Below are 22,250 nucleotides of genomic sequence, written 5' to 3'. Positions count from 1 at the left end.
TAAAATGAACTATAATAACTTAAAATGTTACTAAATGAATTTTAAAACAATAATTCATTCGTAGGTAAGTTTTTTTTCAACACTTTTGCATTTTTCAAAAACTTTTGTTCATATAAACGACCAAATTGAGGTTCAGTCTCATAAGCTTATATGTTAATCACATAATTTTCATTTGTAAAATTCTTTTAAAAGTGACTTAAGAAAAAAATATTTAAAAAATTTATGGAGGTTCAAAACATTTTAGACTATCAAGAAAAATATATACTATTGTGATTTCTACATTTTATTATTACTCTCGAACTCATCTTAACCCAAGTTTCTAAATTTACCAGCAGCAATGGAAACACTAATTAATAAAACTATCGTTATCTCGGATAAAAGATTTACAATACTATTTTTTGTATGATCAGATAAATTGTTAATAAAATAATTATTCGCATTTGAAAACTCAGTTCATAGGGTCGTTGGGTTTTGATTTTTGAATTTAGCGCCGAGGTTAACGTTTTGAGCTGCGAGTCGTGCGCCGAGAGCCGAGAGCCCGCGTGTCGCCATGCTGTCACTTTTGGACCGTACTGTATCGTGCTCGCTGCGGCGTCCGATCGGCGCTTCCAACAGTGTGAGTATACTTATAGCAGTCAGCAGCCGACGTACACCTCGTGAGCTGTATACCAAGCTGTGGGGACGGCTAAAATATACATGTCTTGCATCCTTTGGAGTCCAGCTATGTAGTCATTAACTAACAGTGCAGGATATCACTTCGACAGGTGCAGCCGCAGGAGTTCAGGTAGGCGTTTCTTTGTTATCCTCGTATTTACCTTATCACTTAACCCACACGATTTCCTGGTGCTGCACTCTCCCACTTTGATGCCGGTTTTGAAGAACGCCACTAGCGCTATTAGGTAAAAGAGCGGGTTATTTGCAAAACCGGAAAAGGAAGCTTAGCACGCGCATTTACAATATGAGTCACGCAATTTTATGAATACGAGAGTTACTGTTTCAATGTAGTAACTTCAGTTGGCACAAATAAACTCAGGTTTAAGTGTTAAGTACGAAAATCCTTAAGTAGTTTTATTTTCAGTTACGTAACTTGTAGATTCCAAGAACAAAAAAAAAAAAGTACTTAAATATGGCTGTTAAAATAAATGTCACGGACATGTGTAAATGTATACACTGTTGTGGACTATAGCTATTTGACTATTTTAAAATAAAAAATAAAATTTTGTTAAATAAAAATTAATAAAATAAATAAAAAATAAATAAAAATGTAATACGTTTCATGACAAATGTAATAAAATTTAGTGTAATTTTATTTTTCATCACATTGTGTAAGTTTTATAGAGGGTAAACATTTTTTAATACATTAATTATTATTTCATGATTATTTTCATTTTTATAAAAATGATAGTGCTATCATTGTTGTAATTATTACTATTATTTTTGTTGTTGTTACTATTATTAATCCGAACGATAAAATCAGATGTGTTTTCTAAAGTTCAGAATCAAAGTAAAGTACTCTGGCAGAAATCTCTCTCTCTCTTTCTATACGCCTGTGTGAAAGTGTATGTATGTGTGTAATCAGTCACATCTAAGGATTCCCTTGACCAATTTTAACAAACCTTGTCCAATTCTTTTGATTTTTGTACATCTATCATCACTGTGAAATAAAATTGTAATTTTATCAATTGATTTTTATTTATATTTTAAGAATTAAAAAAAGTAAATTATTCAAAAACTTTATTTATTGAAATTGATTTTTTCACAGTTTTAGAATATTTTGTATCTAACAATTTTGAAACTCGTTGAATTTTTCAATACATATGTATGTTCCAAAAATTTTTTGTTATGTAAATCACAAAGTTGAGGTTTCATCCCATAAGAGCCTATGTTAATCACGTAATTTTCATTTGTATAATTCTTATAAAAGTGACTTATAAAAAATATTGTAAAAATTTATGGAAGTTCAATATATTTTAGATTATCAAGAAAAATCAATGTTATCGGGATCTCTGCATTTTATTATTACTCCCAAACCTCCTTTGTGCTAATTTTTTTTTATTTTTATTTTGACAATTTCTTAAAAATAAATTTTCTCTCTAACACTGATTGTTAGAAACTGCTTTTCCTCACGGTTTTATGATATTTCATGTTGAAAAATTTAAAAAATTGTTGAATTTTAAACGAAAAGTGATAGTAAGATAAGAATACGGAACAGTATTTGTGAGTGCATAAATGCGTGCGGATACAATAATTGATCATGGCTGAGAATTTCCTTAACCGATTTTAATATACCTTTGCCTAGTATTTTTTTTACAAAGATACCTGTTATTGCTAAAAAAAAATTAAGATTTCATCGATCGGTATTCTGTTTCTCGTCCTTGGTACCTTGGTAGGTCTTCTCCATGAGCGTCATAATAAAAGCACTTGTAAAGCCTCCTGAACCAGTTTGTAGATTCTCTCACCGTACCGTCCTCGTAGCGTTACGTGAAACCAAATCCTTAGTACACAGCATAAGCGATGCCTTGAAAATAAACGAGTATTGTCTTGAGCCAACTTCATTTTGTAAACGTAAAAAGTGCAAGGCTCCGCGTAAATAATAAAGTCATGACCATATGCAAAAAAAATAAAATAAAATAATTAAAAAAAAATTTTTTTAATTAAAAAAAAATTAGCTCATAGTGAACACCAATAGCTGGAGTTTTTAAGATAGTATACCTTATACTTGCTATAATAGTGCGTATACATAAACAGTGCTCGAAGCGCTGTGCACTCTGAAATCTTTTGGGGACTTCTGAAGTCTTTGAAAGACTTAATGAGGCTCCATCGCCTACTGCGGTAGTCAATTCAGTGACGATCGATGCGATGTCACTAGACGAAAGCTTCCTTTTATACTAGTAGTATATCGGTAATGAAGTTTGTTTTATTTTCAACTGAATCTATGTGCTATTATATACAGTTTACTACATATTTATACAGTCAACTGTCGAATAATTTAATATTAATGATTGCCATAATTTACTGCGTTATTACCCAACAAATGAAAATTGAAAAATCATTATAAAAGTTTTCATGTTATTTTACAAATTCAAATTTTTTTTATTGTGCACGCTCCCTAGACCAATATGGCCGGCAGTGTTTGTCACTGCACTCACCAAACGTAATTACAGACCAAAATAGTATTTTAGCTATTTTATCAATTTTTTCATCGCCAACATATAAAGTCACCCGGTTTCTTAAAGATGAAACTGTCAGGGTTATGGTAAGTATATTTTTTTGGTTGTACATCCCATTTTAGTAGTTTAATTGATAGTCAAAAGTTTGCTTCAGGTCTTCGGCCATAAGAGACTGTGTTAGGCCAGCTCGAAAAGTGTTAACTTTGAATTGAATTATCTCCGGATTTTGATCACCAACCCATAAAAATAAAGATACCATTGGATTTAGCGCGATCTCAACTTTAATAATATATCTGTCAAAGTTCTTGTACAATCAGTGATGAAGCCTCCTTAAAATGACTCATAAAGCCTTTTTTAAAGACCCTCAGCTATATGTACTCTTGGAGTCCCGGTAAAATTACTGAAGTCTTTGAAAGACTTAGAATGACTTACAGACTTTGTTAATGACTTTAAATAATATTTATGTACTCATAAAGTCCCGGTAAGAAGTCTGAAGTCTTTTTGAGATTTCTAAAGTGTTTGAAAGATTTAGAATGACTTATGAAATGTTTTGTAATGATTTTAAGCTACATGCACTTTTAAAGTCCCAGTAAAAAGTCTGAAGTCTTTTTGAGACATCCGAAGTCTTTGAAAAACTTAGAATGACTTATGAAATGTTTTGTAATGACTTTAAGCTACATGCACTTTTAAAGTCCCAGTAAAAAGTCTGAAGTCTTTTTGAGACATCCGAAGTCTTTGAAAAACTTAGAATGACTTATGAAATGTTTTGTAATGACTTTAAGCTACATGCACTTTTAAAGTCCCAGTAAAAAGTCTGAAGTCTTTTTGAGACATCCGAAGTCTTTGAAAGACTTAGAATGACTTATGAAATGTTTTGTAATGACTTCAAGAGTGCGCAGCCTCTCGAAAGTGCACGCATACTGTGCTGCATGATGTCCACCCTTGTAACACCAATAGTGTAAGAGATCTACGGTTTTAGTGAAAACTCACAGATAATGTAGGAAAAAAAGTATTTTCATATATAATCAACCTAAACTTTTAAATATCCATCTTCAGGAACAACTAAATTTTTTTTGGACTATTGTTTAAAAAATTCGTAAAGTTAAAACAATTTTTTTTTTTTTTAAATAGCACAAAAAGTATAGACCTTACAAGTTATGTATGTAGCTTCTGAAACTTATACTTAGCTTTTTAGGATTTTTATGCCTAGTATTTTGTAGAATCTGTATTAATTGGCATTACTCATTGTAAAAGCAGCACCAAATCAACCTTTTCGACCATTTTCATCTACTTAAACACACCCCACCTCCCATTGCTACTGTATTACAATTAAAATATAGTATTATTCAAATTTAAGTATCTTTTACTTAATTTTTCAGCCAAGACGACATTTGCTTCCAACAAAAATCCAGTTTATCCCGTTAATCGGGTTTAATCCGTCTTTTACCAGAATTTAGCCTATCCGTGAATTGACGAGGAAAAATTTTTCAATGAAGATTAAAAAACTCAACGAGTGCCGATTTTGTAACAAAATTTTTGTTCGCCTAAGCAAGCTCACAATCCACGAGCGAAAACACACTGGCGAGCGTCCCTATTCATGCACCGAAAGTAATTGTGGAAAAACGTTTGCCGACGAAAGTAACCTCAAAAAGCACAGGTACTCGCACGTTACCGAGTTTCGTTACAAATGCAACGAATGTGAGCAAAGTTTTACCTTGCTTCGTTACCTCAAAATACACGTGCGCGTGCACACTGGCGAGCGACCCTTTCAGTGCACTGAACCCGGATGCGGAAAAGCTTTTGCCCAACGAGGTAACCTCGCAACACACATGAACACGCACACCGGCGAGCGGCCCTTCGAGTGCAATGAAAATGGCTGCGGGAAAAAGTTTGCCGACAAAAGTAACCTCAAAAGGCACATGTACTCGCACTTTGCCCAATTTCGTTTCAAGTGCAACGAATGCGGCCAAGATTTTGCCCTAAAGGACAAACTTCTTCTTCACATGCGTGTACACACTGGCGAGCGGCCCTACAAGTGCAAAGAACCCACGTGTGAAAAAGCTTTTGCTTCGTATAGTGCACTACACATTCACATGCGCGTACACACCGGCGAGCGGCCCTACAAGTGTCCCGAGCCCGGCTGCGGAAAAGCCTTCACTCAACAGAACAATCTCTCGATGCACGTGCGCACCCACACCGGTAAACGTCCCTACAAGTGCAAGGAACCCGGGTGTGGGCTAGCTTTCACTGTCCAGTGCAATTTGAAAGCTCACACACGCACGCACACCGGCGTGCGCCCTTACAGGTGCGACGAGCCCGGGTGTGCAAGGGCTTTTGGTCGCAAGCATGATCTGGTGAACCACGTGCGGACGCACACTGGCGAGCGGCCCTTCAAGTGCGCTGAGCCCGGGTGTGGAAAAACATTTAGTCAAAAAACCAATCTGTCGATGCACGTGCGGGTCCACACGGGCGAGCGGCCCTACAAGTGCAGTGAGCCCGGGTGTGGGAAAACTTTTGCTCTACGGAGTACATTGAAGACACACGTTGGCACGCACACTCGCAAGCGGCCCTACAAGTGCACCGTGCCGGGGTGTGGAAAATCTTTCGCTCAGAAAAACAAACTCTCGATTCACTCGCGCACGCATACTGGAAATCGGCCCTACAAGTGCGTCGAGCCCGGGTGTGGGAGAGCTTTTACCATTAAATCCAATCTGAAGAGTCACATTGGCACGCACATGGGTCTGCGACCCTACAAGTGTAATGTGCCCGGGTGTGGGAAAGCTTTTACGAGGCAACATTATCTCTCGATTCATGTACGGGCGCACAATGGCGAGCGTCCCTACAAGTGCGGCGAACCCGGGTGTGGAAAAGCTTTTTCTCAACGAAACAAGCTCGTAACGCACATACGCACGCACTCTGGCAGGCGTTCCTTTTAATGTCAAAACCCTGGAAACTTTGGCCTTGAGTGGTGATCTACGGAAACCCACGTTTGCACTCGTTAACGAGTCTCCCTTTAAGTACAATGATCGTAGACAAGTATATGAAGACGCGTCGACTGAATAACTTAATCATATGTTACTCATTTGCACTCAATATCAATAGATACATGACTTGAATTTCATAAAGAAAACTTTGTAAAGAAAAAAAGTAGTAACAATTGACTCTTCGATTTTTTTAAAGGCACTATCAATTACTACTCGTCCGATGTAACATTTGTTAAATTTCAATGTTATTTGCATCAATGTATCTCTGCCATTGACTCATTTGTGTTCGCAACAACTGATTTTTTTTTTTTTTTTTTTTTTTAGTAGAAATATTTTAGAATTAATTGTGCACGAAATATTAGTTCAACGTATTTGTCATTTTATAACTGTATCACAAAAGCTATTATTACTTATAATTTATGATTTTTCTCAAATGAGATTTGAAAGTTATATTAATAAATACTTAATAGCACTACCACCCGAGTTATAAATTAATGTTATACTTCGTAAAAGAAATTTTGTATGGCAACGCATGACCTCGTGTATTTTTTCAAGTTTTTGGAAATTTATAGTCTTATTTCTACGTCACTGTCAACGGTATAGTTTAATAACTATTTGAACATGTAACCTTCATTACACACAGTTATTACTATTTTTTCGTTTTCTTAAATGCGATATAAAATATTGTACGTATTACTTTAAGTGATTATAAACATTGTATTATCATAGTTAACATGTATAATGTAAACTTAGAAAACATAGTTATATTTTATTTACTCATTCAGTTTCGATCACTATTACAGCAAATATTTGTTATCAAAGTGTAGTTAAGGTAATTGTAATAGCATAATTATGTGGATATGAGAAAAAAGAAAAAAAAATGAAAAGGAAGTCCAAAAATTAGGAAAATTAAGAGAACTAAGAAACCTTACAGTAATCACGAAAATTAAATATAAAATAAAAATTGTCTACAGGGGTTAACACAATTTTGTTTAGTACGTGGTAATAATATTAATTTGAGTACATCAATATCACAATTAATTATTTTTAAAAAAAACAGGAAAAAATACAAGATAAAAAAGAGAAGACAAAACATGTATATATTATGTGCATAAATATTTATTTTTCTTTCTCATTATGTACATATATTGAAATTTTCCTAAAATAAAACCATTGCACATATCGATCCATCTTTATTTTACCATAACAACCTTCCACATCAATAAAATATTTTAGGGTAAGTAACTATAAGAAATAAAATGAATGAAGTTCCTGTTGACTTCCGATTCCATAGAAAAAATCTTGATGCTTTATAAATTGACGTTTAAATAATAATTTAAATATCACTCGTGGGGTAAACTTAATCAATCGGTTTGAAGGTTTTATAAAAAAAATAAAATTTAAGTCTATATCAGCAGAATGAGAAATATATAAAAAGAAAGTGTCATATGCTTGATATTTTTTTAACCAACTAAGTACTATAGAGATTTTGTTGTTTGTATTTTTTTCAATTATTTGAAACATTTTTTACAAAATATCAATTGGTTTAAGAAATTACAAAAACTTCGTGGCTTAGTACATTTTTTGTTCTTAAAAAAATTTGACCTTAAACTATTTTTATTAAATTTTAATATTCCATTTGAATTTTCAGTTGAAAACTCAATATCAACAAAATCAACTCAAAACTCAAACTAATTAAATCCTCTAGTCGTGAGGTAGGGCATGACTTCAATCAACTAATAAGTATAATTATCCTGATGAATAGTTTGTTCTACATAAACATTCATATTTATGATTATTATTTATATTATTCTTATTTTAATTTCTTATTGATTATTATTATTATTTTTTTATTATTATTATTATTACTATTGTTATTGTTATCATTATTATTATTATTATTATAATTATAAGTTCTGAAAAATTTGAATGATACCTCAATTAAAATAAAGTCTATAATGAAGCATTAAATTTCGTTGTTTTATTAGTTTAGATTTCAGTTAACAATTATATCAATTCAATTTCTCATTAACAAAAAATTCAAATAACGTATTTACTCTCTAAAATCAATTTTAATTAACAATTAAATTAATTTTTTAACTATACTATGTACAGTTTGCAAGATTCGAGAAGAAGGAAAACAAGGCAATTAAATTTTTAACCAGAACTATTCAGAGGGTCAAGAAACTTTAATAAATTTTTCAATATTTTTTGACAAAAATTATTTTTATTTATAAAATTTCAATACCTTGTACAAGCTTTTCAAAAAAGCAAAGAATTTATGCTTGATTGTCATTACTAAAAATATTTTCAGCAAAAAATATTGAAACAAAATTTATAATTTCCTGACACTTCGCATAATTATTGTTAAAAGTTCTATTGCTTTCACTGTTAGCTATATTGATTTGTATAAATCAGAGAAAGCTTACTAAAAAAAAAAAAAAATGCTTTCACTGTATTTTGAAAAAGTCATTAAACATCTTTAAACTAACAGGTAATTTTAATAAAATACTTATTAGTTATAAGTTTAACTTAATTTTTAATTTAAAAACTTTTAATTGTTTATTTGATTATATTATTCGTCAAAATAACTCTTAACTTATTATTATATTGAATTCCTAACAAAAGTTATATTCCAGTTGTTTAATTAAAAAATAAAAAATGTTAGAACCTTATGAAAATTCCAAAAAATTGAAATCAGCACCTATAAAACGATTTAAAATCAGATAAAAGTCACAAAAAATTTTCACGTAATTAACTTTGTAGTAAAGAATAGTGAAATAATCAATTATTGACTAATTTTTCTCTAGTTTATGAGTTAACATGGGTTGTAGGGTTATTAGAATTTGAAAGCTTATAATACAGAATGACAGTGTTTTATTTATTTGGATTAATTTTAGTAAAATACTTATTAATTGTAAATTCAGCTTTATTTTCAATGCAAAAACTTTTAATAAATAATTTAATTAAAGTATTCGTCAAAAAAACTTTGAACTTATTATTACATTTAATTCTCAATTGAAAAAAAAAAGGAAAAAAAAATTAATTTAGAATTAAATTTTTATGTCAGTTGATTAATTGAAAAATTAAATATTTCAGAACCCCAGAGAAAACTTTTAAAAAATCGAAACCAGCACCTATAAAACGATTTAAAATCAGATATAAATCGCAAAAAAATGTTACCTACTTTACGAATTATTGAATTTTGGCGCTGAGAATTGATGCCGCATTTTAGATGTATATATTGTATACATAAGGCCCACGGCCCACGGCATAAAGCTGAGAGTTAGCATATCACGGTGGACCTAGTCTAACCACAGTCTTCAAAAAATAATTTCTACACTACTACATATGAGCCGAGACCAGCTGAGTCCAGACTCGTTTAAATTGGCATTACTGCATTGTGTAATCCATGCTGTCAGGCTCTCCCACGCCATAATATACATATACATATAGAGTGCTTCCTCGTGTATTAGCTTCCTGTAAGCAGCAACAGGTTGTAAAGACAAGTGTACATTTGTTACGCATCATTCGGAGTCCAACAAGCCGTAACGTCCCTATTGTGTCGCTTCAGCAGGTACAGTTGCAGATAGGATGTAAGGTAGAAGTTTTTACGTAATCAGTGCACCTACCCTTTTTATTCAAACCAAAGCGATTTCTTAAGAGCTGTAATCCTACTTTTACGCGGGTATTCGAACAGCGCACCTAGCACTATCAGGTAAGGGTAAGGGTTATGTTATTTACAAATCAGGAGAGGAGGCTCAGCGCGCGCTTTTACGATGTGTACTGTGTAAGTCATGCAACCCTATTATCCTGTCTTAAAAGATTGATTGTCACGTGATTGAAGCCTTTTTAGTCGATGGGAAATTTTTTGAAACTGACCACGTGACTTATTTTCCGTGATTTAAAAAAGGATCAAACTGTTTAAATTTTAATAAATAAATCAAGTTCACTAGTACTTAATTAGTCATCATAAAAAGAATAACTTCGAATGAAGTATTTGATGTTATATGATTGGTTCAAGCTGAGGTCACGTGATTGTAGGGGTCAAATGACATTCGTGGATTTTAAAAACAAATCGTCTGTAGTTTTATTAGATTGTCCTTAGTTTAGATGAAAAATAGATGTAAAATATAAATAAAGGTTATAAGGCTATAGTGTATAAGTTAAGTACGTTACACAGTATTTTTTTAGCAAAATAAAAATGGGTGTACTACCAGAAAATAATCTCTGGTACTACTAAGGGGAAGAATTTATAGATCAGTCAACACTACTTATGAATTAAGAGAATACTTATTAAAATATCTTTTATTAGAAAATATTATTGAGTGCGCAAAGCTAAGCTAAGAAGTTATCTAAAGACAAAAGTTACTGTATAATTAAAATTTAAATAGGCACACATAAATGTAGTCGTAACAGTTTAAGTAACACTGTAATCTTCAAAAGTGTTTATTTTTAATTTCAAAACATTTATATTTCAAGAAAAAATCAAATATGTACAAAAGTATATTTTTTTTAAATAAACATCAGATGCATTTATAAATGTAAACTATTATAAGATATGTTTATTTAGTTAAATTAAAAAACAAAAATCTTACGAAAGATTATTTTTCATAAAATATACTTATAATGAAACGAAGATCAATTTTCTTATTTTATGACGGTGTCTAACATTCATAAATAATAATAAAAACATATCCGTAAGATTTTCATTACATGTGATTATTATTATTCTGGTTTTTGTCATTGTCATAGCTATATTTATAACTTTTTCCATACTATTGTTTAAAAGCAATCTGTCAAGAGGGAGTTAGTGACCTTCGATCGTTCTTAATCCATGCAATGTAACAGTAAAAATTATTTTTACTGAAATTGTTTTTTATGATTGTTAACTTACACTTGTACATCTTGGAAGATCTTTTAATTATGCCAATTGCATTAAACATTACAACTTTTATAAGATCCAAAAACTAAAAAAAAATTGATTGTATTTGTACAACATCAAAATTTGAATGACTTAGAATTAATATTATGCGTCTTGAAAATAAACTATTATTGTTTTGAGCCAATACCCATATCTCTAATAGTTTTTCAAGGTTTTTATAAATTATTGAAACGTATAAAATGAGTGTTATAAGTTCTCTATACTTGTTAAAATTTCATGAAAATTTCTTAACTACTAAATATTTATAAAATTATAAAAAATTTTGGGGTTCGAGGTTCCAACCTATAGTTGCTCAATGGCCATACCAGTAATGTTTAATTAAATTTGTCAGCTTCAATAACTGTATGTTAACATTTACACGATTCTATTTTTCGCTTAGTGAGTTAAATCCTATACAGCTTAATTGTTAAAACACTGTGTGTGATGTACTACTTTTAGAATTTTCACAATACTTTTTAGAATTAAAGTATTGATAAATTTATTTTTTATTTATACTAGTTATGTTGAACGTGTTTCGCATGATCTGACTTATGTGACTACTTTTATACTCAGTTTTATTATTTAATAAGCGCACCATACTACAAGGAAGATTACAATTTAGCTAATTTTTGGTCTTTTTTAAACGTATGCATGAACACTCTAAATCTTAACTTTGCAACGTTTATGTTTCCATTAATTACACAATTTTTTTTTTAAATTTAAAAATATTTCTTTTACTAAAAATTTATGCTACGTAGCATAATTAATATAAGGGACATTCGATAATTATGTGTAATTTTATTTCATAGAAAGGTCAAATAAAGTTTTTTGTCTGATTTTTTTTTTTTTTTTTTTTTTTAGATTAAGCAAATCAAGTAGAGTTACTCTTGATTACATCTATGTGAGGAATTTATTTCATTTTTGTTTTTTCTGCAATTAAATGCAATTGATCTTTGAAAAATCCTACTAAACTCTATAGACCTGTTTCAACCAATCATACAAAGTATAAAAAAGCTTCAGACACGTGACAATCGATCTTTTGAGATAGGAAAATACCCAAAGGTACCTTTTCCTATAAGTACGAGAACATTCCCCTTTTTTTACCCATTTACACGCGGTTACAAACTCTGATTCCAACGTGTAACTGCCTCACAATCAAAGAAAATTATCATTCAAGTTAAATTATCTTTCACTAAAATTTTCAGGCTAAATTGGCACACTAAAGTGTTGTCCATTCCCCACAAGAATCCAGTTTTAAAAATTACTAGTCATCGAAACCAGGACGGACTATACACGAATTCACGCCAATTATCCGTATTAACATTGAAATTGATAAGAAAAAGTCTTTCAATGGAGGAGAAGAAAAAACGACTTCTCGAGTGTCGATTCTGTAAAAAACCTTTCGCTCGCCAAAGCAAACTCACAATCCACGTGCGTAAACACACCGGCGAGCGTCCCTACGTGTGCGACGAAGGCAATTGTGGAAAAAAATTCGCCGACAAATGCCTCCTCGACAGACACTCGTACGTACACAGTGGACAATTACGTTTCACATGCGACGAGTGTGGACAAGATTTCGCTCACAAACAAAACCTCATCATTCACTTTCGCGTGCACACCGGCGAGCGGCCCTACAAGTGCAAAGAACCCACGTGTGAAAAAGCTTTCGCTTCGAAAAGTACTTTGAACGTTCACTTGCGCATACACACCGGCGAGCGGCCCTACAAGTGTCCCGAGCCCGGCTGCGAAAAAGCCTTCGCTCAACCAAGTGTGCTGAGAAACCACAAGCGCGTACACACTGGCGTGCGCTACAAGTGCAAAGTACCCGGGTGTGGAAAAACGTTTGCCTCGGCGAGCGGGCCCCGGAGACACTTTCTCGCACACACCGGCGAGCGGCCCTTCCAGTGCAATGTGCCTGGGTGTAGAAAAGCTTTTAAAGAACGATGTAATCTCTCGGCGCACATGCGCATCCACGGGGGCGTGCGGCCTTACGAGTGCAGTAAACCCGAATGCGGACGGGCTTTTACTCGGCGAAATCACCTGTTGAACCATTACCGGACGCACACTGATGGTTTTCCCTACAAGTGCCATGTGCGTGGATGTGGGAAATCTTTTTCTCGAAGGAGTGAACTCGAAAAGCACAAAATGACACACGCTGGCAATAAGCGTTTGTACGAGTGTAGAAAACCTTGATGGGGAAGAGGTGTTTTGTGCACTGGAAGAAAAAAATGGTAAAAATTGTCGAGAAATTACAGCAAAAATTTCCATGATGTACGGTAAATCGGGTGCAAGTTGGCAAAAAAAAAGAAAATTGTTATTTTCAACACTAAATATTATTGTTTCAGCAGTTAAAATTATGGTTTAAATAGTAAAAAGTAAAATTTACCATCCAATCCTTTTATGGTTTACTGTTCCAGTATGGTAATGTTTTCTGTTCTAACCATAATTCTAACTATTCAAACTATAATTTTTACTGTTAGAACAACAATATTTACTGTGAAAAGTAATAATTTTTTCCTTTTTTTCCAACTTTCATCCAATTTACTGTACGAAATAGTGATTTTTACTAGAATTTCTCTATCATTTTTATCATTTTTTTCTTTCAGTGTTTTCAGCTCAAAAAAAAAATACATGCATACACGTACTGGCTAGTGACTTTTAAAATGCAAGGAACATACACGTGAGCATTGAATAACGACTACGAAAAAATTGTATATGAGAAACATAAATTTTAAAGACATTTTATACTAGCCTTGGACGTGATGGTATAGTCTTTGTATAATATTTGTTCAAGTTTGATATTATTTACTTGATAACTGTTTTTGTGATATTGAAACCCACTTGTGACACCATTCCAGTGGATTTTTTTTTAACTGAACCCTACTTTAGGTGAATACATAGTATGTAAGTAATGTACATTTTTGAAACGTGTATCTGCGATTGATAAATAAAATATTTGACAATAATTCTGGAAAAAAAATCATTTATTTTTTCCCTTAGTTCCTGTGCGAGAGAGATCTGCACTATTTTCACTTTTTGTTAACCTACAATTATCTTGCTCCTGGCCAGATGCAAATCAGTAGCGAGTACTATTTTTCTATGTCACGAAAAACTCCCGAGGTAGGAACAAATTTCTTTCTGTTATTTTGGAAATATTGCAGTTGTTATATTCTGCAGTGTGCTTCCCTTAATAATATTTCCCTTCTCTCTTATTATCCATATTGGCATTTGCTCCAGTTATATCTATCCAGCTGAAATAACACCATTGTTCATTTCCATATAAGATTCTTTTACCGTAATAACCTCGTAAAATATTCCAAGGTACGTAACTGGAAGGGACGAGAAGAATCGGGCTCCTGCTGATCTTGATGCTTTAAAAAAACGAATGACTTTTATCTAATGAACAAAATAATGCCAGTGTGATAAGCTTAATAAATTGATAGTAAGGCTCTACAAATTACGTTAATTTGCATTTTTGGAAAACTTTCACCGAATAATAAGCAGTATATTGCAAAAAGTTTCAAATACATAATGCTTTTTAAAATTTAAATTGTATTTATAAATAAAAGAAAAAAATTTCTGTTAAAGTTTTCCTTGTTTTTGACACAATAGTTTTTGTTATTTGTATTATTTTTATCAGAAATAATTTCAACAAATTTTATAAAATTATAATTGATTTTGTGATTAAAAAATATTTTATTATCAAGTATAATGTTTCTATTTTTAAGAACATTTGACCTAATCCACTTTAGTAAGTTTTATTATGTTAATTATTACACTTTCTCTTTTTTCATCGTCTATAAGCATTATTGAACAATATAATGTTACTGGCAGTAAAAAGTTTTTTTTATTGATTTTGCATCATCGTGTAATAAAATTTCAATTTCTTAACTTTTCTTTGGATTTAAACATACAAAAAACTATCTTAGTGGTATACTTCGATTGACAAAACTATGTTGATTTTGTTCAATTTTTGAAATAGCTTAGTTGAATTATTATTGTTCATTTATAATTTATTAATAAATTTGCGGATCCCATTATATTAAAACCTAAAAGAACTACAAAAACGTTTTTATCATCAGGTGTAAGTCCTATAAAATATTTATCCAATTATAATTTCACGGAAAAAAAAAAAAAAAAAAAAAACAATTAATGTCCTCCAGCTAATGGATAAAAAGTGTTGGATTGCGGGGTTATCGAAGTTTGAAAGCCTCAGTTGGATAACTTCTTGTAGTTTTGAATTTCGCGCTGAGGACCCATACCGCATTTTGGGTACACACGGGACATGTAATATAAGGCCCACGGCCAAGGAGCTGAGTCGAGACTCGTTTACTTGTGTGGCGTCGTGATGTTGCTGTCAGACTCTCTCTCCCTCGCCTAATCTCCGCCCGTGCCATATATACTCGGTGTGCTCGCATTGTTCTCTAGTATAGTGAGCAGCAGACGCAAAAGGCTCACCGGCCATCAAGGTGTAAAGACAATCGTACATTTGTTTCGCATCCTTTGGAGTTAAACGAGCCGTAACATCGATATTACTGGATACATCGTCACTGGGAATAGCTACAGGTATCGTCTGAGGTAGGAATACTTGCACGTGATTCGCGTACCTGCTTATCTTTTCATTTAAACCAAAGCGATGACCTGTCGAGCCATACTTTTACGCGGGTTTTGAACAATGCCACTAGCACTGTCCCCTGGGAGCTGTGCTGTTAACTTGGGAAGGAGTTTTAGAGCGCGCTTTTCTATATGGCTCTGCTCAAAGAGAATTGTTTAGTAAAATTGTGAAATGATTTTTAAAAATTTTTGCTCAATGACAAATAAGTGATGGCTATTGCGGTAATATTAAGAAAATTGTTCTTGTTCATATACTATTACTTTCAAAGTTGCCGGATAATAGAAAACGTGTATGCGTAAGTATTCAGTTATAAGGTCTTTAATAACATTTTTTTATATTATGTAGAATTTCATTGTAGTTAAAAAAAACTTATTTTACGGATTATTTTACAAGAAAATTTATATCTAAATTATATGAGCCTCAAACTTATTTTCGAGCTTAAATTTTCTTGTTTTACCAAAATATGTTAATTTTGCGAAAAATCACTAAATAATTTTGAGGTGGTTCGTATGTGAAATTATCATACCAGAATTTTAAGGGAATGTTTGAAAATTTATTAATTTATGATATACTCTCCCTTAAAGTTTTAGATTAGCCTATTTCTTAAGAAGACAAAAAAATCTTTTAAACAATTATGACTTTAGCGTGGGCTCTTGTGAAGAGAATCATATTTTTTGATACTTTTCTCGTGAAATAAAAAAATGTAGTCAAATAAAAAAAAATAATACAAAAAAAGTATTGACTATCCTAAACAAATTCGCTTTCGAAAGATATCATTTATCATCCAAAATTACTAATTATACTGGATGAGTATTAACGAACACGCAGGCACACATTTTTATTGCATAATATATGTTACAATTTATTTAATTTATTTAATAAACATGTTTAATCAATTTTTTTTAGTTGTAAGTAACTTTGATAATATTAGTTAAAGACCTTAACACTAAACGCTTACACTTCATGTTGTTATTGTATTTATTGTTATAAATATTTTTACTGTAATAATCATCATCATCATCATTGGTATAATAATAATTATTATTATTATTATCATTATTATTATCGTTAATATTGTTGCTGTAGTTATTATTTGTAATAAGATCACTTTAAGTCATCGGCCACCAAGATACTCTTATTTCTATTTTATTGCACAACTCTTACTAATTTTTTACTACAATACAATATCTAGTTTCACTTGACAATCATCTTATATCAGTTCCTAAAATTTTTATCTTATTTTCCTGTAATTTTTGTTATATTGTTCTACGAGTTGCCTGAAGTCCTGAAGTACTTTTTTCACTCGTCCAATGTAATATCATTTTATCTGATGCATTATTATTCTTAGTCTTCCATAACATTCTAACAATTTTAAAATTTTTATTGCATTTTAGATGTGTGAAAACTTTAAGTTGCATACAAACTGTACATACTTAGATAAAAATATTTTTTTAAATCTTACCACATAAATCTTGACTATAACATTTTTCACTCACGTACTCCGATTGTTCTTATGTAAACTACTTATTAAAATTTAAAAAAATTATTGAAGGCTAGACCATACTTTACTATGTGTATATTTTTTTTAAATCGGAAAACAAACGCTATCCATTACACTGGGCGCTTAAAATTATACTCTTGGTGACATTACTCACCGAGTATTGCAGCTTCTACGTAAAATACCAATAACAGTAGGCAGCAACGCATATATATACGCGGTGAAATGCACCTCTACAAACGAGACCTTGAAATCCCTCTAATTGTGATGATCCCCATCGAAAAACAGTGTCACGTAGCCGCTTTCACCTCTTAGGTATTAACACAGCGTGTGTGCAGTCGCCTGCCCACATCATCTTTCCTCCCAAGAAAAAGTTGAATGGACTCTCTTAAGCTCGCCTGTGTTCTCTTACCTGTCCTCGTGACGACCAGACCTACAGCAAGCTCGCCGTTCATTCACGCTTCTACCGCGTGAAAATTCAAGTCAAACAACTGGTCGGTCACATACTCAGGTTCCCGTAAAAACTCGTTTCTCATATGCATTGAGACCTGCAACCGTCAACTCGTATTTCCTTATTTTTTTTTTTTTTTTTTTTTTTTTTTTTTTCTTACGATGAATTGAGACATACTTGCAAGTAGATCATGTCTTTTTTTTTCTTTCCAAAAGACCGCCTTACGTGCATATGTTCTTTTTTCCTTCTCTTACAACCATTTTACAATTTTTTTACAAACTCTGGGCCTCACCTTTCCAATAACACGGCATCTTACCTTTTTTAATTTATTACTTTCAGGTTCTTCCCACGCCACCCCCAACATTGAGGTCAAAAACATGTTACGACATTCACTCTCCCATCCAGTTTTTAAACCTGCCTACGCAAATTCCTACCTCAGCAGTCCTTTCCCCCACTCGGTGCTTTCGACATTGTCCCTCTCCATCGGACTTTGGGGACCAACATTACGACTGCCCAGTGATTTCCTTCCACTTTTCTCTCACCCATTGCACGGATAAGTTGGCTTTTTAAGCGAGTGGGTATACCATTTCCCGTTTGTCCGTCAAAAAGTATTGCATTAGGATTTTATTGATATTAAATTCTAACGTTTTGTAACTCAACCGATTTGATAATGGATAATAAATTTCAAGTTGCTTACAAAGTGACATTAATATAATAATATCACAAAAAAAAGTCACAAGCAGTTCTGAAAGAGATTTTATACAGCAAGTGCTCGAACGTCGTCAATTACCATCCATCTAGGTATTATAAATTTTACAACAAGGAGGTAAATTGTTTTTAAGAAAAAATAATACATTTCAATTTAACAATAGTTTAGTTTTTTTTTTTTCTTAATAAATTAACCACTGCCGATTATAAAAAAAAAAAAAAAAAAAAAAAAAAAAAAAAAAAAAAAAAAAAACGTAGTGGCAACATTATTATTAGTCCGCGTGTGATTGTACAGTGACAGATCGGTATATAATCGTGAGAGTATATTGCTGTGTTGTTTCTATAACATACAAGCTTACGCTGACACATGTGAATGTCCCACGTTAAAAGGACATTGTGTACGTCAATGACGTATTACTTTTTTCAAAAACACCATCACATGTTTCTATAGCCTTCATAAATAGCTTTATTTGATTGGCTCGTTTGTACGATAATCATGCCATTTTTCTTGACTCATCATTAATTTTAATTAAACATATTTAAAAACCATTGGGTTGCTTTCATGGGAATAATAGGTATTTTTATTTCAAATAATTCTAAAACTGTTTTAAACACATCAGATATCAGTAAAAAACGTGTTAATACGTACGTATATTTTGCATATTCTTGTTTTATTGAAAAATCAAACATTTCATAGGAATATCTCAAGTATGGTATACATCTAAATTATATAATTTATACGTGTTATAAATGTACCTATTTCATTACGAGGGTTACCAATACTATAGGAAAAATATTATTCATTAGCAATTAACTTGGGGCTTAAGACAAAGTTCAGGGTTTTAAAAAATTCGACTGAATCTCAATTTAGCAAGTATTTAATGAAGAAATAAAATTAATCCATCCATTGATGCGTTCTTCAATTCACAAATAACTTTATTTATTAATTAGTTCATGTTTCGGTAGTCAGAAAAATTTTATTTTTACACAATTTTTAATTAAAAATGAAATTTAATTGTTAATTTATTTTAATGGAAAAGTGGAGTTTGTTTTAATTAACAATAAAATTTAATAAATAGTTAAACATCCTTTAGCTAATTATTAGTTTTTTTTTTCAATAGTTAAAAATCGTTCAAATTATTACCGTAATTTGATTCCCTATTGTTTCATTTTCTAATCACTAATTTGATTGAGCTTATAATTGAAATCACTTGCAATTAAGATTTAATTATAACAAAATTCGATTATTTATGATGCATTGAAACACTGGTGACTAGGCCATTGTAATTCAGCATTGTTTTGGTTATTGACATGTCTTTATATGTGTATTCATAAATGTTTGAGATAACTTAAATTGCCTCCATTTTTTTCTTTTTAATCTGTTTTTTTATTCCTTTATATTTTATCTAGAATAGAAACCTTAAATTTTACTATGCTATGGCATACTTTTCATACACAGTTTGATTAGTTTTGTCAACATATATTTGTATACAAAAAATTATCTTTCGTAAGTGTGTATTTATGTGTGATTTTTAAAATAGTTGACAAATACTGTATTTCACATCTATAGAACACCATTGTAAAGTATATGATTTATATTTTAAGAAATTAGTTAATTTTACAAGTTTTTTATCCAAGATAATCTTAACACGTCCTAATAATGCATTTTATGATATTTTTTACTCTTTACGAGAGAATATAAAGATTAATAAGAAAATGTGAAAAAATTCAAGAAGGCATAATAGAATTCACTGAGGATTATGGAAAAAAAAATTTTATTCTTTTTACTATTTGTAACTTATTATTAGTAAGATGATATTCAATTTGAATATCAACAAATACAAAAGACATTTCATGGTAACAATTGCCCTAAAATATAAACGTTGCCATTCGTCAAATCAGGCGTTGAAAGCAACTTGAAATTTTGAAAATAAACGAGGAAGTACTGTAACAGCTTATTTACACAGTGACATTTTGTAACAATTAAAAGTAAACATATAAAATTGGTCCTCCATTGATTTTTCTACGATTGTCTAAAATAATAAAAATACTATCTAGTAACAAATGCTGAAATTAAAAGAAAAAATAATAAAAACCTCTAGTTACAAGTCACTGATAACATAATTAAAATTTCTTGTCTGTTTTTTTTTTTTTTTGTTTTTTACAGAAAAACCACGATCAAAAAACTCTTATCAAATCGCCAAACAATTGCCGTCTCGTCGGGAGGATCAAACTACCACTGAGGATTTAAAATACTCTTTGAAGCCACAACTAGTAGCTAATCACCCACCCGACAAGCATGTCCCCGAGCTGCGAGCCGGATCCCGAGCCCAAAGAAAAAATCGACCGCAATTCCTCGGGTAGTTGCTACCTTTGCGACGTGTGCGGAAAAACATTTACCACACTATTCCACCTGAACACGCACACGCGCGTCCACACGGGCGACAAGCCCTACAAGTGCTACAAATGTTTGCAATCCTACAGCCACAAGAGCACCCTCACGACCCACATGCGCATCCACACGGGCATTGTCTACGACAAGTGCGCCATTTGCCACCGAGCGTTCAACAACTCGAGCAACCTGAAGGTCCACATGATGATCCACACCGGGGAGAAGCCCTTCCCGTGTGCCCTGTGCCCCCAAGCCTTCAGGCACAAGCATCACCTGGCGAGCCACATGAGGATCCACTCGGACGAGGACGACGCCAACTTGGAGTGCTCGGTGTGCCACAAGATGTTCGGCAAAAGGAGCAGCCTCGCGAACCATATGCGCATCCACACGGGCAAAAGTTTCTTCCACTGCTCGGTGTGCGCGAGGAAATTCAATCGCAAGGGCAACCTCGCGAAACACATGCGCTCCCACACGAAGGAGAAGCCGTACCAGTGCCCGGTGTGCCGTCACTCCTTCGGCTACAAGAACAACCTCACGAGGCACATGCGCACCCACACGACGGTGAGGCCCTTCGAGTGCGCCCTGTGCTCGCAAAAGTTCAGCCTCAAGGAAACCCTGGCGAAGCACATACGCGTCCACACGGGCGAGAGGCCCTTCAAGTGCGCCCTCTGTCTGGAGACGTTCAGCCAAAAGAGCAACCTCAACACCCACAAGCGCATCCACGTGAGCAAAAAGCCGTACGGCTGCTCGTACTGCTCCCAGCATTTCAGCGACAAGAGCAACCTCACGAGGCACACGCGGATCCACACGGGTGAGAAGCCTTACGGGTGCTCCGTGTGCTCGCAAACATTTCGCATGAAGCACCACCTCACGTACCACACGCGGACCCACGCGAGGGACAAGCGCTTCGAGTGTGCGGTGTGTTTTGCTAAATTTCATCAAAAAGACCGACTCGCGAGGCATGTGCTGGCTCACGAGGACAAAAAGTCCGGGCGACGCTCCGCAAGGTCCCTGGGAAGTAAACAACCTGCGACTATGCATGCATTTTCATAAAATACTGCATCGGTCTTTATCGTTATCGAATGCAACGGAGCGAACTAATGAAATTTTTATTTATTTTTTTTTGTTTTCGGCGCATCCGAGCAGCCGTACTTTTATTTTGTACATAACGCACGACAGCTGTAGTTTTTACGATTAAAAAAACATGATTTTAACAATTATAATGATGTTATTTTTTGTTTAACCTTTATTTTAATCCTCTCAAGTTGACGTTTTTTTGTGATTTTTTTTTTTTATTCTTCTTTCTATCATGTTCTTTTTTGTTCTGCTTTAGTGGTGTAATATACTTTTTCTCCTGAAAATATAAGTTCGAGAGAGTATTTTCTAAAATACTGTTGTAATCAAGAGAATACAGTCAGAGAAGCCGAAGTGAAGTATACTAACTTACGCCTATTTAACAATTTTGGGGCGATTCGTCAGTGGGAGCACAAAAAGTAAGTACTTATTTA

The 22,250-nt window shown here is 32.8% G+C and overlaps 3 protein-coding genes across 6 annotated transcripts; all 3 read left to right on the top strand.

The window, feature by feature from the left end:
- Window positions 1-642: 642 nt before the first annotated feature.
- LOC149373889 (uncharacterized) lies at window positions 643-6,463 on the top strand. The gene is made up of 2 exons (XM_089595320.1): window positions 643-784; window positions 4,550-6,463. The coding sequence occupies exon 2, from the start codon at window positions 4,661-4,663 to the stop codon at window positions 6,104-6,106; it is 1,446 nt and encodes a 481-aa protein (XP_089451446.1). The 5' UTR covers window positions 643-784; window positions 4,550-4,660; the 3' UTR covers window positions 6,107-6,463.
- A 3,377-nt stretch (window positions 6,464-9,840) lies between these two features.
- LOC149373888 (uncharacterized) lies at window positions 9,841-13,305 on the top strand. Its single transcript, XM_089595400.1, has 2 exons — window positions 9,841-9,872; window positions 12,284-13,305. The coding sequence occupies exon 2, from the start codon at window positions 12,429-12,431 to the stop codon at window positions 13,269-13,271; it is 843 nt and encodes a 280-aa protein (XP_089451526.1). The 5' UTR covers window positions 9,841-9,872; window positions 12,284-12,428; the 3' UTR covers window positions 13,272-13,305.
- Window positions 13,306-15,523: 2,218 nt separating this feature from the next.
- LOC106645432 (uncharacterized) lies at window positions 15,524-21,916 on the top strand. 4 transcript variants are annotated; one of them, XM_014361292.2, is made up of 2 exons: window positions 15,524-15,656; window positions 20,518-21,916. In XM_014361292.2, the coding sequence occupies exon 2, from the start codon at window positions 20,650-20,652 to the stop codon at window positions 21,793-21,795; it is 1,146 nt and encodes a 381-aa protein (XP_014216778.2). In that variant the 5' UTR covers window positions 15,524-15,656; window positions 20,518-20,649; the 3' UTR covers window positions 21,796-21,916. The 4 variants fall into 4 exon arrangements, with proteins under 4 accessions (XP_014216778.2, XP_089451436.1, XP_089451437.1 ...); XM_089595310.1 differs by lacking the exon at window positions 15,524-15,656 and adding an exon at window positions 15,899-15,988; XM_089595311.1 differs by lacking the exon at window positions 15,524-15,656 and adding an exon at window positions 18,373-18,443.
- The last annotated feature ends 334 nt before the right edge of the window (window positions 21,917-22,250 follow it).

This window comes from Copidosoma floridanum, unplaced genomic scaffold, assembly GCF_036245765.1.
Source record: "Copidosoma floridanum isolate Cflo_tuat_1 unplaced genomic scaffold, Cflo_Japanese_pri ptg000025l, whole genome shotgun sequence".
Taxonomy (NCBI): domain Eukaryota; kingdom Metazoa; phylum Arthropoda; class Insecta; order Hymenoptera; family Encyrtidae; genus Copidosoma; species Copidosoma floridanum.
This window is presented reverse-complemented; position numbering and strand designations above follow the sequence as displayed.

Bases quoted from the DNA above. Each gene is read 5' to 3' on its own strand.
- LOC149373889 (XM_089595320.1), top strand. From the start codon at position 4,661: ATGAAGATTAAAAAACTCAACGAGTGCCGATTTTGTAACAAAATTTTT.
- LOC149373888 (XM_089595400.1), top strand. From the start codon at position 12,429: ATGGAGGAGAAGAAAAAACGACTTCTCGAGTGTCGATTCTGTAAAAAA.
- LOC106645432 (XM_014361292.2), top strand. From the start codon at position 20,650: ATGTCCCCGAGCTGCGAGCCGGATCCCGAGCCCAAAGAAAAAATCGAC.